Raw genomic sequence first — 18,506 nt, forward strand, 5'->3', positions numbered from 1 at the left:
TGAATCAGGAAGAAAAAGTGGGCTTACACCCAAAGCTAAGAGAGCAGATGGAAGAATTTAGGAAGTTTGTGAATGGCAATAGATTGATGGACATTGATCTTAAGGGAGGAAAATTCACATCGTTTAGCAATCTTAGGAATGGCTTCGTCACAAGGGAAAGGCTAGACAGGGTGCTTGTCAACTGGAAATAGAGGAGCTTATATCAGAATGCAACCCTCACAGCCCTCCCAGTGATAGGATCGGATCATTGCGCTTTGGTTTTAAGGCTAGAACCGAGAGAAAAATTCGAACGTCACTTCAAGTATGAAGCATATTGGGAAGATCGCAAAGATTGTGAGAAGATCATCAAGCAAGGATGGAAAAAGAATGAGAATAAAAAGAATAAATGGGAAAAACTACAAGTAAAGTTCAAGAGTTGCAAGAAGAAATTGGAGCAATGGAGCAAAAGAACTTTCACTAGAGCAGATAAGAAAATTAACCAACTTAAGGAAGAAATCACAAAACTGCAGAATCAAGAGTTTTCAGAACAGTAGCAGGAAAGGATCAAAGATCTGAAGATTGAAATATCAAAGCTATGGAAGAAAGAAGAAAAGTACTGGGGCCAAAGAGCAAGATTAAAATGGCTAAAGTTTGGGGACAAAAATACATCCTTCTTCCATGCAACGACAATTCAAAGAAGAGACTTGAATAAGATCAAATGATTGAAGGATGTAAAGAAAAATTGGATTACAGAAAGCAAGGACATCATGGAATTAGTGGAGGGACACTTCACTAATCTGTTTGCTACAACCACAAGAAGCAAGGTAGGGGAATGCACCCGAATTATCCCGAAAAATGTCACAATTAAAATGAACAGGGAGCTTCTAAAGGAAGTGTTAGCTAAGGAGATAAGGGATGCAACCTTCAGTATGGGAAGCCTGAAAGCGCCTGGCGTGGATGGTCTTAACGGTTTATTCTTTCAAAATCACTGGGATATCATCAGTAGAGAGGTCTGTGATGTTATTAAGAAAATTTTTGCTAGCAGGAGAATGCCAGAGGACATAGGAGAGACTACGGTGGTCCTGATTTCCAAAGTTAAACAACCAGAATGTCTTAGCCAATTAAGACCTATCAGCTGTTGTAATTACATTTACAAGATCGTGATGAAAATCATTGTCCTCAGGTTAAAAAAGTTTCTTGATAAATTAATCTCCCCTACTCAAAGCGCTTTCGTGGGAGGAAGACTCATACAAGATAACATTGTTATTATTCAGGAGGCCTTCCACAATTTGAATAGAAAAGGCAGGTTTGGCTCCCAAAATGTAGCTGTAAAATTTGACATGAATAAGGCTTATGATAGGTTAGTGTGAAACTTTTTGAAAAATATTTTACACTCTTTTGGTTTTGAGCAGAGCTGGATACAGTTAGTAATGGAGTGTGTCAAAAGCGCAAGTTATAAATTTAAAATAAATGGTAAGCTGTCTAAGAGGAAAAAACCTCAAAGAGGTCTGACGCAAGGTGATCCTTTGTTACCATACCTTTTCATCATGGCAGCAGAGGTTTTCACAGCACTTATGGAAGAAGCACAAAGGGAAGGATGCATTTCAGGCGTTAAACTTGCTCCAACAGCACCAGTTATCACCCACCTTCTGTTTGCGAAAGATTGCATTCTTTTTGCGGAAGCCAAAGAAGGGGAATTTTATCAAACCATCTTAATTCTGAACAGATACACGGATGCATCGGGACAAAAGATAAATTTAGAAAAATCGGGCATAGTGTTTGGATAGCAGGTACCAATTCAGACAAGGGTCAATATAGAAGAGATTATGGGCATGCAAACTTGGAAAAATCCTGAAAAATATCTTGGGTTACTGGCACATTGGGGAAGGTCGAAGAACAAAACATTGGCATGGCTGGAAGAAAGGATAGACAACAAAATTGAAGGGTGGAAAGAGCGACTACTCAACCAGGCAGGGAAGGAGACTTTGATTAAAGCAGTTATTCAAGCCATACCCAACTATGCTATGAGCATTATCTTGCTGCCCAAAAATTTTTGCCAAAGAATAGGATCAAAAGTTGTAAGATTTTGGTAGGCAAATTCTGAGAGAGAGAGAGAGAGAGAGAGAGAGAGAGAGAGAGAGAGAGAGAGAGAGAGAGAGAGAAGGGGATATATGGGAAAAGCTATAGCAAGGTTTGCAAAAGTAAGAGAAATAGCGGGTTATTTTTTAGGGACTTACAGTGTTAGAATTTAGCCTATCTGGCCAAGCAAGCATGGAGAATGATTGAAAATCCAAATGCAATATGGGTAAAAATTCTAAAAGCAATATATTTTGAGGATAGTGATTTTTGGGAAGCAGGCATCGAGAGTGGGGGATCATGGGTTTGGAAAAGCCTTATCCAAGACAGGGATTTTTTGAGAAGGAATGTGAGATGGAGTATTGGAAAAGGGCTCAAAAATAAATATATGGGAAGACAACTGGGTAATGGGCATGGGTAAAATCCTTTTGAGCAGAAATTACTCAGTGGACAGAGTAAACGAGCTCATCACCGAGGGAGAAGGATGGAAACAAAAAAGAATAACAGAATTATTTTCGGAGAACATAAGCAACAAAATTCTGCAAACACCCATAAGTCTATTGAGGAGCGAGGATAGACTAATATGGCCTTTTAGATGGGATGGGGGTTACACTGTTAAGGTAGTATATCATGTGGCAAAGAAGGAAAAATAGGTCAGCGAGAGAGCGGGACCTTCAACAAGCACAGATATGACGGATCTTTGGAAAGAGATATGGGAAATGAATGTTCCGTCGAGGATAAAAATGTTTTTATGGAAAGTTGCACATGATATAATACCATTATATAATAATTTATTTAAAAAGAAAATAACTAATACTTCTATCTGTCGAATTTACAGGGAAGGAATAGAGACCATGGAACATGCAATTCTTCTATGCCCTTGGACTAGAGCAACATGGTTTGGAGCACAGAGTCAATGTTCACCAACACCAGAGACAGTCAAATCTTTTGCAAAATGGCTGCTTGAAATGTGCAGGAAAATTAGAGGACAAGAAAAGGAAGAGGCAGAGGATCTGATTGGAAGAATCGGAATGCTTTGGCAGATTTGAAAAACAAGAAACCAGAATATATTCTAAAACACAATCCCCAACCCCAAGGCTACCATCATCAGAGCTAAAATCCTAGAATCAGAAATCAGGGAAGCAATGCAAAAAACGGAGCAGCTCAGGCAAAACCAAAATAGGAGTATGAGCAGAAGGAGCATTACCTGGAGACCTCCACCGGGGGACTGGCTGAAGGCTAACATAGATGCTGCGTATAGTAGATCGACGGCAAAGGGAGCAACTGCAATTGTGATTCGGGACAATTTCGGGAGACTGTTAACAGGAGAATCAATGAGAATCAGAGCCCATTCCAGCTTGGCTGCAGAAGCAGAAGCAATGAGAAGGGCACTAATTTTGGCTACAAATCTTAATGTTGGGGCAAATTTTAATAAAATCGGATAATTTACCTCTTGTGTAAGCAATGAAATCAAGGACTTATATAGGAGAGGTGGAATCGATTCTTTGAGACATTTTTCTTCTAGCTGAGAGTCTTTCCAATTATGGCTTCACATGGGTCTCCCTAGAGAGGGAAATAAAGTCGCAGATAGAGTGGCGAAATGTTCCCTGACAGGCCAATTAGAGGAAAACTGGAGACGGAAGCCCCCACGAGAGATATCAGAACAATTAAAGAGGGAAGCTTCAAACCATAATGGATGCTCCAATCGAAGCCATTCAATGGGCAAGACTCAACACCCATTGCATTCTAGAATTCAGAGACAAGGAAATCCGAATTTCGAAAAATCAATGTGGCGGAGAGACCTGATGCCAAACTCTGAAACTCTAAACCCTCTCTTAGTTGTCAACGGTGCTAATGTGACTTCGCTGAAAAGGAGAAACATCTCCGTGAATAACACTAACACATCTGGGCAAGGCGATCAGCCAGGGAAGGAGAAACTCGGTGTGGCAGAGGAGCCAACCGGAGCTTCGCCGGCGATAAAGATTCATGGAGGAGTTGCAGCGAAAATCGACTTCACCCACGGACGAAAGCAATAGGCAACTGCGGTGGAAATCGGTTATTGCAGCAAGGGAGAAGAACTGGACCATAGCAGAACTGAAGGCCTGAGGCAGCAGGGCGGCGAGAATCGGTGCCAGCGCAGCCTCTGGAATCGACGGCGGACAGGTGGAGGTAATGGCTGCGCAGCTGACGAAAATCAAAAGCGATAGGGATGAAGATAGATGAGTTCCGTAGTGTATAGTTCTGCTGTTTCATGACCCAGTCACTTGGTTTGTTTGGCATTGGGCCAAAGGCCAAAAATAAAATAATAAAATAAAATTGTGGTGGTGATCAAAGGTTTAGGGTTTAAATCTTAGAGATTGTAATTGAAGAAAAAATTTGGTAAATGTGTGAAAAGTGTGTGGGTGTGTTGTGTACCTAGAATTGAGAGTTGTCCAATCCATTGAGGTACCTAGAATTGGAGGTTGTCCAATCCACTAAAAAAAATTGTGGTGGTGATTGGATTTTCAATCTAAATTCCATTGATATAAAATAAAAGGGAAGTGACAAAAGTGTATTTGACTAAGAGTTTAATCTTTTAATCAAGTTGAGTTGGTTTAGTAGTTAATTCACTAGTTTATTTAAACAAGTGTCAAAAATTCGAATTTCACTTATATGCAACAACCCATTGGTAAACTCTTAAATAGAGCTCTGATCCACAACAGATTAATCCTTAGCCTGTAAGACAAAAAAATACCAATGAAAAATAAAAAAAAGATTTAAAAAAAAATTTAGATGTTTTTTCAAGTTGTGTATTTAAAAATTATTTATTTTTACTAATATAGTATAATATACAATTGATTGTTTATCTAAACCCCTTTTACAAAATATATAAATTTTAAACTTTTTGTACTAATATAATCCACTAAAGTTATGTAAAATTATGTAAGTTATAAATTAATTTAAGAGAAAAGAATAAATAAATCATTGACTTTTTAGTCCACAGACATTTATATTCTTGAAAATTTGAAAATACATTTAAGTTCTTGACTTTTTTTAAATTTATATATATATATATATATATATATATATATATATATATATATATATATATATATATGGATCTAATAATTGCCTCATTTTAAAAATTCTCCCACGTGTGCATTCGTATATCGATCAAGCCAATATAATGAAAGATTTAAAAAAGTCTAAAATTTAAATATATTTTTAAATTGTTAAAAATTTAAATGTCTGTAGGTTAAAAAATCAAGGATCTATTTATTTTTTTTAATTTAAAAATTTGATGATAGCCATAAATTACTGTGTTTTACATAGTAGAATTTAAATCTTCATATTTGTTTTCTGGACGAATGAGTCAAACGTGTGATAAACCAAAGGATACATATTATTGTTAATAACAAGATATGATGATATCCAAGTAAAATAAGTAAATATCCAAAAACTAATATAATCATGTAAATGGCGTTCATAGTTAAAATGATCCCTCTGCATACACAAATTAATTGGACAACACATTATAAAAACTCGTTGAATGAAAATTATATTCATACAATATATAAGTATTAAACTATCAATGTCCTTAATAATCCTTATAATAACAATAAAGAATTAAAGATATATACTTGATGAAAATTCACGTCGGGACTAAACCCACTCCACCAACACCAATTCCAACATAAATTACAAACATAAAAATCACAAGAAAAACAAAAGCAATAAACCAACAAAAAATACTAGCAAACATCCTCTTCCTTTTTCTCTTATTCTCAACACTAGCAAGTCTCATCTCCAAAACCCTAGCCACCATATCCACCACCGCTCTAGCTGCCTCTTCATTGTCCACGTCAGCATTGTAAGACGACGACGAAGACACCGATGACGGATCACAACTGCAATTACAACCTCCATTTAGGGCACAACAATTATTAGGGCAACATTTTTCATACTCGTTATCATCGTAATCACAAAAATTTGACCTAATTTCGTCGATACAACAAGGACTCGAATTTATATCTTCAAAAATTTCGACATCATCTTCCTTTGGATTGAACAATGGCACGTTACACTTCAATTTGCCACTTTCAATAGCCTCCACGCGCTCATGGATCGCCTCACGCGCTTCAATGTCATTGTCCCTCGACACGATAATCGGGTCGAAGTTACAATAATCTTTCTTGTCTTCACCTTGAAGCTCACACGTAATTTTTCTTGAAAAATTAGAAACGTACTCATATCCTTGTTCTTCCGTTAAATCAGAAGAATAGTGATTGTAACTGCTCAATGATTTTTTCAACGAGTTAGAATTTTGCTTCATGGCGTGCCAATCTTGTTCCAGCTTCTTGTAAATCTGCTCAAGATTTTGTGTTTCTCTTCTTTTTTCTTGGAACCCTTTCATGGTGTTTTATTTTTGCTTTTTCTATGAATCTATACATATATATAGTTAATCCTCTCTAGGGTTTGAATTTGAAAGGATTCGTTCAAATTAAAGGAACTCAAAAATATTTGAGATCTATCTAATTTGATTTTTGATTTGATGAGATTATTACGGGATAGCAACTAACCACGTTCTAATATCAATTTATCTTCTCATTAAAAAAAAATCTTTTCCTTTTAATTTTTTTAGGGAAATAATAAGAAAGATAGATTTCCGTTTTTGTATTGAAAAAAATATTTATTAATTTGTTTTTATAATTAAGGTATTAAATTGCGGACCATATCACCCCATAAACAGAAAAAAAAAATTGATTTCAAGCATTTAGAATATAAAATTAAAATGTATTTTAAATGTTAAGAATAAAATTAAATCAAATCAAATATTAGAAAATATTGTTAAAATTTTCAAAGATTAAAAACATATTTGATCTTTTTTGAATTACGGAGTTTTTTTTTATACTTCTTAAATCATTAAAAGAAATTGTGGAACTTTCCAACCTAACACGATTTATGTGTTTTAGTTGGTAAATTGTTTCATAAATCCCTAGGAATCTTTGTGTTTAATTTATTGACCAATTTATAAATTCACATGCATATCTATATCGATTTATGCTTTAATAGGTGATGTTAATTTATTCATATGAATCATTATAAATGTTGTTTTAGGAATAAATTGTAAAACCCAGTCACCCAAAAGAAGGTACTAATTGACCATAAACGATAAGAAATCTTTGACTGATAGTAATGGATTCTTTAGTCTGTAGATAATTTTTTTTATGTGTTTTATTGGTGAATTGTTGTTCGTCACCCATATCCCTTGTTTCAACAGGTGAAGTATTAATCTATCGGCGGATATAAATTTTATTTAAGAGTTTATTATTGATTATTAAATTATTGCATGTTTGCACAAGACAGGATTTAAATTTTTGATACTTGTTTAAATCAATGAGTAAATTGACCACTTAATCAACTAACTTGGTTTGGTGAATTTGTTTTTTTAAAAAAAGTTATTTGAAACTCATTTTGTTGGAATGAATTGTTAGGAGTTGGGACGATTTTTTTTCCTTTCACCAAGTAAAAACCTATCTTGTTATGTTTTATACATTATTGGGCATCGTTCAGATATCCAAGCCCAAATTCTCATCCTCTCATCGTTTTCTTCTTCCACGTTCTTGCTGTCTAATACGAGAAGAGCTTAGCCCATGTCCATAAAAAAATATTGAAAATAGTCCTAAAAGTTTTTACATTAGACATAGTAGGAAGATTAAAATTTATTTATTAATCCAGCCCAAAATAAAATTTATTTATTAACAAATTAAAAATAAGAGATTAATATTTTTTATTATTTTATATTTAAATTAAAATAAAATTCAAATGCAATTAATTTTAATCAAATTTATCAAACTATTCAACTATTTTTAATTATCAATTTTTTATAAAGTTAACTACATTTTTCATTTTAAGTTAATATTAACTAATTTATATGTATTTTTATTTTTAACGAAAGTGTGGGTATTTAGTATTTTCTTATTAGAGATTAATTTATTGGAAATAAAAATTAACAGGGAGAAATTTGATTGTTTATTTGGAAAAAAAAATTAAACAGATCAGAAAATAAAAATAAAAAAAAATAAAAAATAAAATCTGAAAAATTAGATCATGTTGTTCGTTCTTTCTTCCTTGAACCAAAATTGAACCACCGCATGGAGGACTCACCGTCACCGTCGACATCGACATCGACATCGACATCGAGACAGATCAAGAAGGCGGAACTTTCGGATGACGCTAACGTCACCGGGAACGGTGGAAGTTTCGGTTCGGTGAACGAGGACCTTCTCCAGAACATTCTGGCGAGGCTCCCGGCTCGTTGGTTCGCTTCCGCTGCTTGCGTCAGCAAATCATGGAGCTCTGTCTGCAATCGAATCCTTACTCGTCCAAAGCTCTCTTCTGCTCTTTCTCTCAATCCTTCACTTTCCGTGAGTTTCACCTATTTCCCCCAAATCAAAACATTTCTTAAAAGCTAGGGTTAATTGAAAATGGAAACGGAGCTTCGTGATTCTGTCAGTTTGTTTTTGAAGTAAAATTTTCGAATTTGTACTCAAAACGATACATGTTATGTTCTGACGAACTTAGGAAGATTGCATTTTGCCCTCAAATTGGTGATATATATGGAAATGAATTTAGTGCTTGAATATATGATAAGGACTAACTTTATGTCTAGCATTTTTTTTTGAGTTACCAATTTGAGCATTTACCTTTAGTATTTATCTTTTTGATAACTCAAATTTATCATCAAATGTGAAAAAATTTGGTCTGTGTTTCGACAGAAACGATGTTTGTGTGCATGTGTTGAGATTCTTAAATGAATGGTTTGGAATAGTGTGAGTTGAATATTTTTGAAGTTGATTACCAATGTGTGCTTCATACTACAGGAAGCTGTGGATGATGTTCTTCAGAAGGTTCTATGTGAGCCGATTCGGCCTCATTTTGCCATTGTCAATGTTGGAAGTGGATTTGACTTGGAGAAGATAATGCATCTTGTATGGGATTAAAACATCTCTTCTGGTTTTTGTGGTGGAAGCATTGTTTGTTTTGCGCCGCTGACTTTGGTCTGTCTCTTATGCAGATAAGAAAGACCTTGGGATGCAACATTCCGGTTATTGTTACTGTGTCAAATGGTATTATAGGAAGGGATGCACTCACTAGTGAATTTAAAGAGGTTGGATCTTGATGCTTGTTTCCATTTATGTTATGGATTTGGTAAACTCAATTGAACATGGATACTTTGTGTAGGTCAAATGGGGCGCCCTTTTTAGTGGTTTTGAGGGTGAATCTTATGCAAGAAATGTAAATGAAGGCATATTATTGACAGTTGGCTACCTTCCAGGATTAAAGGTTGAAGCTATACCATTACGGCATCCAACCCGGGTAACGAAGTCTCTTGTTAAGAATTTGAAGTTTGCATCCTCAGACATGTGTCCTTGACTCATCCCCGATATTAATGAATATGTAATAGTATAGCATATATGCAAGAGGTTCCTTAAGTTGCGATGGCTTTTTAGCTCCTTTAGGCTAGTGGCCCCTCTGCTCCCCCAAGAAAGGCATTAAAATTGTGACAATTTTGCATTAATTTATTGTAAATTAAGTTCTTAATCAAAATAGTAGGGTCCTTCATTAGACAAGTAGTTCTTTACTTAATGTGCTACTATTTTACCATTTAGCATCACAATTAACAAATTATGAGTTGCTATTATTTTAGAAATATTTTTGATATAGTTATAGAGATAAGTTCGGAGTTCCTAAGAAAGATGCGCTAACCCCTTCTGGTGCCTCACTGCAGCTCCATAGATGCGACATTCTGTACTGCTTTTGACTACCCTCATACCATCTAGATTAAACAATTAAATTAAATTAAGACTGGTATGTGTTATGCTTTTATGATTAACGAAGTTTTTAAATAAAAACATTTTTGATGCAGATATATTCATCAGTGTGTGTTGACGATTTTATAAAGGATATCAAGGAATATTCAGCCTCGGTCTCCAACTGCCCATTTCCAGTTGGGATTATATTATTTGGAGTTAGTAGTTATCCACATACTTGCTAACATTTTATTTAATGTTGATAGATATTTTTATTTTCTCATTGTTTATGTCATTCTTGACTCCATATCACACTGATGTGGATCCACAGGAAGCAAATGGTGACATGAATCCAGTTATGGAGAAGCTAGGTGAGTAGTACGTGTATGCATATATTTTGTTTTACCTACAGTGTTTCTTAATGATGTTTTTTTTTTTTTTTTGTGATACCTAGTTACTCTTTGTTTAACTTTTTTAGGAACAGTTATAACAAAATTTGGTATTTTGCTTGCTAGAGCGTGTATCCATTTTTAGTCTGATAAAAGTGTAAGGAATTAAAATGCAGTGATGTAAATAGATCAAAGATATATCATTGACTAGTGCCATGCTACATAATCTATAAGGGATGCATAAAATGGGAATTTGGTGCTTGATTTTTTACGAGATGTGCATTTTCTTTCCCCCCGGATGGAGCAAATTCTGTTCTTGACCTATTACAAATAATGCATATTTTTGCTTCAGGAATGTGGTTGGCTGTTGGTTTGGGTTTACTTAGTGACTTATTTTATTACAGATTGTGCCATGCCAAGAGACACTGTTATTGTAGGTGATGAGAGGGGCTGCTTTATATACAGAAGTGGAAATGCTAAAAGGAATATAATCGGCTCCTTAGATGCTATTGCTCTTGTATTTGCTCAGGATAGAGACAGGTCTTCAGGTACTTTTCACTATCTTTTTGGTAGCTCTTGTTTCTTGGTGTACATATGATCCATACCAATCTGTTATGGTGCATGCTCTCCTTTTTCATTATATGGAATGTGATTTTATGTATTTCTCAAAGGATAACTCCTTTATTTTCTTGTGTAATATTCTAATATTTCATGGGACAAATTGTATCATCATTCAAATAGTTTTGAAAATAAATAAATGATTGGGAAATAACCTCAACTTAGATTAGACATGCCTAAATATCTATTAGCTTTTTCTCTCATATAGTTGCTGACAATAAAGTGTGTCTTATGCATATGATCTTAGAAGTGATTGTTTCCGGATACAAAGCCTTGATATTGAGTTACATGTCTTATTTTAGTTTTCATTTATTTTAGCAATTCTTCACAAGTTACTCATTTTTTTGTGGAATGATTTCTCAATACAGGAAATATTAAATTTCATGTTGCATTGTCAAATGGTGTTTCACCTGTGGGTACAACATACAAGGCAGCTTCAGTCAGAACAAGCAACACTGATTGTTCAACATGGTTAACTGCCAAGAGGGAAGGGCAACAACAACTTCTTGATGGTCAAAGTATTCTGGATGACATTAACAATTTGGTGCGCAACTTTTGTGTGTGTATTTTTCGATAAAGCTGTCATTTCCATTCTTGAATAACAAACCTTGATATAATGTAATTAACCCTCATCCCTTTTCAAAATGCTTTGCAAGATAAGATTAATGGAATTAGGAGCAAAACAATTTGACGAGAACTTATTTTGGAAGTAGAGACAAATAAGTAAATAAAATTAGTTGAGTTCTTATAAGATTGATTTAATGGAATTTTAACTAAATATGTTCGTGCCATTATATCATGCTGATTTTCTCCTATTTTATCATTTTATATCCCTTCAAGCAAACTATGATTATAAGTTTTGGTATTGATCATGATGAAAAAAAAAATTAATGCACACTTGACTAGTAAATTTGGTATGCTAGTTTTTGCTGCAAAACTGAAGATAACGTAGGGTGATGCTATCTGTTGTTGCCTTCCCTTTTTATTCTTTAATTTGTAATTTTCTGAACCTTAAACAAAAATGTGGCAGCTGGAAAATCATATTGCATCACCTGATTTGTACATTGGGGTGATTAAAAACAGAAAAGTCTCGATAGAAGGAGGGAAGCCAACACCAAGATCTTGTATTGCATATCATGGAGTTGTGGAGTATGATACAAAACACTTATTATTTTTATCTTCTTTGTCATTTTAAACAAATATCGCAAATTTTGGCCATATACAGCTGCTTATGGCACGACGGTTATGAAATGTTAGCAAATCAATGAATATCAACTGAAAATCACTGCAAATTTTGTTTTTTTTTTAACTTATTGGGGAATCATGTGCTACATTGATAAACCTTAGCAAAATTGGTCAAGCATGTAACTATCTATATTATGCTGTCATTTAGATTCTTGGAAGTTGGAACTCTGACCAATATTCCAACTCGTATTTCTTGTTCGTTCTAGGTACAATTATATTTAGAGAAACTCTTGGAGGTCAGTAATTTTTAGTATTTTTTGTCATGATTTGGCCAGCACAAACAATAAATTGTCTTTAACAAATAAATTTTACTAATTCATGTGTGCAAACTCTAAAAAATGTGGGTGTAAACTGTATTGATTCATGTGTGCAAAACTCTGATAAATATAGGTGCAAACTATATGCTTCATGTGTGCAAAACGTCTGTAAATATGGGTGTAAATTATTGCTGGCCAAATGTATGTAAAAAATGATAATATTTGTTGGTCATGTAGCATTGCTCTTAAATTTATTACTTCAAAGTTAAGCATTAAAATGTTCTCTATTTTAAACTCCCTCATTAGAAAGGGCTATTGTGTTTTGGACAGAGGTGATGAAGAGTACCTCTACGTTGATGGAACTGGCATGAAAACAGGAGATATCTTCCAATTCTACTATTCTGATCCTAATGCCGCACAAGCTTCAGTTACTAAGGTCCATGATGCTCTGAAGAATATTAAGCTCAAGGGTGAAGGAAACAATAGTTGTGTTTTTGGGGGCCTTGTGTTTGCTTGTTATGGCCGTGGCGAATCATTCTTTGGATGTCACAATGTGGATAGCTCCCCGCTCTTAGAGTGTTTTCCAGGGCTACCAGTGGCCGGAATATTTTGTGGCGGAGAAATCGTGCGTCCTTTTATTACTATGATTAGTCGAGAAGGAAGCCATGTTAACTGCTGTCTGCATGTTTACAGCTCTGTATATTTGGTAATGTCATATACCCCTCCATCTATGGGATGTTAGATTTTTCTCAGGTCTTTGTCTCATGAGATGTACATTGCTAAATTGAATATGATGGTTAGTTTCCTCTTTGCTATAAAAATTGATAAAACTATCTTATGGTGTATTTAATAATAATGTTGCTTTGGATGCTCATGGAATTTGTGTGGTGTTATGTGGTAATGTTCTAATATCTCCATGCTTCATTTTATGATTGAATTTGACACTTCTGAACCCCCACAAAGTTTCAAAAGTGCCAAGCTTTTTATTTGAGAAATTGAGATAACAATTAAAAAGATTTCCCAGTTTTAATTCAATAATTAAAATGGTCCCCTAAATTTTAAATTAATCAAAATGGTTTCTCAGTTTTAAATAGTAAATCAAAATAGTCCTTCGGGCAATCATCAAATTAACGCCCATAAAAAGGGACCATTTTAATTAGGGGATACTCCCGTAAAGATGTTTAAAACATCTTTTTTTAAAGTTGCTAATGTGTCACATTGTGATTGGTGTATTTAAATAATCGGTTTAGTATTTATTATTTAAATTCGGTTTGATTTGATTGGTTTAAATAAACCGGATCGGATCATGCTTAATTAATTTTTTTTATTAAATTTCTGATACGACGTCGCTCAGCGTTCTTAAGGGACCTTCTCCTCCCTCACCGTCTCTCTCTCTCTCTCTCAAGCCCGAGTCATCTCTCACTGTGGCTCATTGCTCTCGCACCAAGCTCGCTCCCTCTCTCGGCTCCAGTCTCTCACTGTCTGGTGTCGCACTCAAATCGTCGTCGCTCTCTTGGCTCCGGTCTCTATCACGGTCTCTGGTCTCGCACTCAGTCGCGCTCGCGCGCCTTCCCTACCCTCGTTGTCGCCGGAGGCAGAAGCAGCAGGTCCTGGGACTGGTCATCTTCGTCGTACCCTGTCTCGTCACCGTCTCACAGTCAGTCCCGCACCTTCGTTGCGCTCGTCGTTGCCGGAGGCAGAAGCAACAGGTCCCGGGGATTCCTCTTTGCCGCCAGCTTCCTTCGCACAACCAGAAGCTGGTCCCAATTTGGTGAGTTCCTACAAATTCCCCAGTTCTTTCCTTTTCTGTTTTGTTGCTGCCTTTGATTTTGGTGCTGAAAATATCACTGAACTAGCCACCCTTTTGTTGCTGAAAATAATCACCGACTGTCAATTCGTCACTGATTATCACTGAACCCTGAATAATTTGTTGTTGAAACTATCACTAAGCTAATTTTTTGTTGCTGAAAATCATCATTGAGATGAATATGGTACTGATTATAGAATTTTTATGGAATAATTTTTTCACTTTTACGTATATAGAATTAAAAAGAGAAAGAAAACGAGTCTGGTTGTGAATGCATTATTGATATTGAAACTTATTTGCCAAAGCTCCATCCTATGTAAACAAATGAGAAGACAAATGACATTACATTGGGGGGTTTTCTCTTGTGTGGAACAACTAATTTGTCTTTATGCACATTGATGATCATGCTAGGCGCTTCAATTGAACTTTTTGGTTGGTGGAGTTAACTCAGATTTGATAATATGATATGTTATGGCACTGCAATGCAAGGCTTCTGGGAAGGATTACCAATGATGCTGTACTTTTAGCCATTCTGATTTTATTAGTTCCACACCCTGCTCCCTTCTTTTATCACTTTGTGTCCTTTTTTCTTTGTGTAGCATTTTGATTTGGCAGTGTTATTACTTACTAGGTTGAACAATTGATTGGACAATTAGTGTGATCAAGGGAATGGGAAGGAAGGAAGAAAGAAAGAAACAAAACAAACATTTCTTTCCCATTGCTTGCCTTGTGACAATGTAAATTTGATTTTGTTGTTATGGATTTAATTTCGTCTAAATAGAAAAAGGTTTTTCTTTTTTTCATAGGAGTTATAGTTTTAGTGTTTTTTATTAGTTTTTGTCTGCTAGTTGCAAAGGTGCAAAACTTGGGTCTCATTTTACCTTTGTGTATGCGAAATTGGTTCATTCTTCATTCAATGTGTAATGTATTCTTGACTTCAATTTCCTGTATAGCAGTTAATGATCTATATGAGCCAACGTCTTCCCCTGTGATTTTGATTATTGATGAAATGCTGTGTTTGCTGATGTTGCATGAAAATTGTGTGCTGTCAATAAACTTAGTTTGTGCTGTCTTTTAGAGAAGAAACTCTTTGTACTCATTTTCCTTCCAACCCTAAACAAACAACCCTTCTTCACCATTGGATTGGATGAAGGATCTATCCAATGGTAAAGGGTGTGTGTGTGGACACATATCTTCCAATTATTAACACATACAGTGACTGAATTGTTTTTCTATTTCAGCTATCTTACAGGGATGAGGAGTTGGATGCTATTATACTCTCTGCTTGTACAGCAATCTTACATCTGAAGCACTTAAATGACTTGAACATTCTTGAAAATCAAGCTGTTGTTGATAACTTGAGGATTGCTTCGTAGCTTGCACTTTTCATGTCAGATCATTTTAGAAGCAGTAGTACAAGTGCTATTGCAAAAAGGTCACGAAAGTATGTGCCTGCTTCAAACTACAGGAAGCCTTATGTATGTGCTCAAATGAGAGCAACATTTATAGAAGTGAAAACAGTGATTTGTTGTGTATTTTGTTGCGTTCAGTTTTCTCAGAGAATGCTGAGGCGGTTGGTGGTATTATTAGCTATGGTGCACTTCAACTTGACACTGCACCTGGATGCATATGCCTTTTGTATTCACTTTGGAGGAATGAAATACAAATGCCATTTTATGATTTTTGTATTTTTTTAATCCCGCTATATTTCCAAGTCTTTTTGGCAACTAAGTTCAACTAAATTGGTTTAAACTTGACAAAAACCAGTTTCATTAGTGAGAAGGTGTAGACACACTCTAATTCCTAGCGGCATCGCACGCTTCTTCTTTGCGTTCTTTTTTTTGTCATTGGGGTGCTTTATGCACTTGTGATGAAACAATAAAACGTTAAATATTATATGCAATTTTGTACAAGTATTATTTAATACATACTAACACAAAATATAAATTAAAATTATATAAAGTTAAACATATAAATATACATTAAAATATAATAGTTGATTTTTGGTGTGTAAAATATTTTCATATTTGTAGAATGAAAATTTAAAAATTACCTTAATAATAAGAGATAGTATGATATTTATAAAAGCAAAATATTTGACAACTAAACGTGGAAAAATACGCATATCATTTCTGTTATAAAAGTTATTCTATTTATGTATCTTGGGTCTCTACTTTCTAACAATTGATACACTACTATAATACATCATACATCATCCAAAATAAGATGTGTTTGAAAGACAAGAGGAAGAGGAGAGGGAGGGAGAGAGCAAAGGAAAAAAAATATGACTTCATGTTCCAACTTGTGGACTAACTTCAATTCTATTTGTGCATCTAATTGACTACAAAATAGGGTCAGGGATAATCAAGAAAGTGCTGCATAATTATTTTTGTTTGGCTAATGCAGTAGATAAGCAAGCACACCATTATTTTCCACTTTAGTTTTTTTCCCACTAACTACTAATGTCTGCTGTGGTTCCATTTCCTCTATTCTTATCAGTTATCACCACTAGTGCCTGCTCTGTTTCCGTTTCCACAGATTCTGCCAACACAGTAGCCGGTGGTTCCTTTTTCTCTCGTGGTGCCACCACCGTTGCCTGCTGTTGTTCCTCCTCAATTACTTGTGCTTCACTCTTTTCTAGTTGTTGCACAACATGTTGCTTTAAATATCTAAACAATATCAGTTGTTTTTTGATGATTTATCTGCTATAATAACTGAAAGTAGTTAAAATCAGAACTCAATAATAAGAATTCAAGATTCAACAACAACAAAATTCAAGTAAAACAAGATGCAGCTTAGCAAAATTCAACTGAAAAATTTAATAAATAAATGAATTCAGTTCAATGCAACAGAAAAGATTCAATCATACAGATTAGTAACTCAGAATTAAAATTCGATACAGCACAAGTACAACAGATTGGATTTATAAATCAATCTCAACAGCATTAATTCAATATCAATAAACTGAATTCAAATAAAAATTCAGTAAATTAATAACTCAAAACTTAACAGAATCATCAATAATACACCATAAACATATTCGGAATAAACCACAGAAGAAAACAATATAGCACAAATACAACAGATTGAACTTTGAAGAGGATAAAGGGGAGGTCTTACCTGAACTGGCGGCGAAGGCGAGAAGAAGAGCAACAGCGAACCAGAGACCAGAGAGGAAGAGATGCAGTTACACTGTCGCAGATAGTTACAGGTAGAGAAACATGTAGTTGCAGAGCCAAAGAGCCAGAGCGGCAGAGAGGGGAGCAGGATGGCGGATGATTCTGCCTCCGGGGACGACGGTTCCCCTCGGGTGAGTGTCATGCGCGCGACGACGGCGCGGTGACCTTGAGAGTTAGACGTGGAAGAGTGAGAGGGGGAGGGTGGCGGACGGCGATGAGAGTGGAGGAGGTTGGCGGAGAAAAGGAGAGCGATAGCACAGCGAATAGAGGGTTAGGAGTTAGGGTTTTTTTAGTAACTAACATTATATGAAAAATAATAGAGATATTTTAATTATTTTGTATAATAAAAATATGATAATTATTTTATATATATATATAAAATAAAATTAATTTAAATCGGTTTAAAATTTGGTTTATCTGATTTTTTATTTAAATCAATTTATTTGGTTTAATTTTAACAAAAATATATGGTTTAATCGATTTTATATGCTATAATTTGATTGGTTGAAAATAAAAATTTAACAAAAAAGATGTTTTAAACATTTTTATGTAAGTAGTCTCCTTTTAATTATATCTATCTAATATTATGCCAATCTAAAAATTGACGTTTCCGTAGAACTTTTGTTAATTTGGTGATTATCAAAATGACAATTTTGATTTAAGTTTAAAATTGAGATACTATTTTGATTAGTTTAAAAACAAAAAGATCATTTTGATTATCAAGCTAAAACTAAAGGACTATTTTAATAGTTATCTCGAAAAATTTGATATTAATTCTCCACTTCCAAACTTCCTCATTCAAGCCTATTGGCAACACAGAAAAAATGATTATTGATATAAAAATATTTTTATGTAAAAATATATTTAATTATTTAACGATTCTTAATTATTATTATTATGAAAATTTTAAAAATTTTGAGAATAAATTTGTGTTTTTATTCTGATTAATCAATTATCTTTTAGATTAGAATTATAAGTTTGTTATTATTTTTAAAATTTTAAAAGTATTAATAAAATTAAAACTAATTTTAAATTATCAAAATAAATATTTCACACCACAAAATTTTTAGGTAAAAATTTACATATAATTATTTAGATGTAAAATTAATATTTAAAAATAAATAATTTAATTAAATATATTAAATTATGTAATTATTATTAAC

The 18,506-nt window shown here is 34.3% G+C and overlaps 1 protein-coding gene and 1 long non-coding RNA gene across 3 annotated transcripts; one reads left to right on the forward strand and one right to left on the reverse strand.

Annotated features, from left to right (window-relative positions):
• Positions 1–8,033: 8,033 nt before the first annotated feature.
• LOC112708137 (F-box/LRR-repeat protein At5g63520) lies at positions 8,034–15,852 on the forward strand. 2 transcript variants are annotated; one of them, XM_025760293.3, is made up of 12 exons: positions 8,034–8,462; positions 8,919–9,026; positions 9,113–9,205; positions 9,280–9,414; positions 9,965–10,066; positions 10,180–10,219; positions 10,642–10,785; positions 11,224–11,399; positions 11,886–12,004; positions 12,688–13,063; positions 13,712–14,128; positions 15,406–15,852. In XM_025760293.3, exons 1-11 carry the CDS (start codon positions 8,190–8,192, stop codon positions 13,718–13,720), a joined length of 1,575 nt encoding a protein of 524 aa, XP_025616078.1. In that variant the 5' UTR covers positions 8,034–8,189; the 3' UTR covers positions 13,721–14,128; positions 15,406–15,852. The 2 variants fall into 2 exon arrangements, with proteins under 2 accessions (XP_025616078.1, XP_025616077.1); XM_025760292.3 differs by lacking the exons at positions 13,712–14,128; positions 15,406–15,852 and having other exon boundaries at positions 12,688–13,231.
• A 422-nt stretch (positions 15,853–16,274) lies between these two features.
• Positions 16,275–17,685, reverse strand: LOC112708138 (uncharacterized). The gene is made up of 2 exons (XR_003156250.2): positions 17,285–17,685; positions 16,275–16,878 (listed from the first exon to the last, which is right to left on the reverse strand). It is a non-coding gene; the product is annotated as an uncharacterized lncRNA (long non-coding RNA).
• Positions 17,686–18,506: the final 821 nt, after the last annotated feature.

This window comes from Arachis hypogaea, chromosome 8 (genome assembly GCF_003086295.3).
Source record: "Arachis hypogaea cultivar Tifrunner chromosome 8, arahy.Tifrunner.gnm2.J5K5, whole genome shotgun sequence".
NCBI lineage: Eukaryota > Viridiplantae > Streptophyta > Magnoliopsida > Fabales > Fabaceae > Arachis > Arachis hypogaea.

Coding starts and splice junctions, on each gene's coding strand:
- LOC112708137 (XM_025760292.3), top strand. CDS start 8,190: ATGGAGGACTCACCGTCACCGTCGACATCGACATCGACATCGACATCG. Junction 8,463..8,918: donor CTCTCAATCCTTCACTTTCC/GTGAGTTTCACC, acceptor TTCATACTACAG/GAAGCTGTGGATGATGTTCT. Junction 10,067..10,179: donor TTGGGATTATATTATTTGGA/GTTAGTAGTTAT, acceptor GTGGATCCACAG/GAAGCAAATGGTGACATGAA.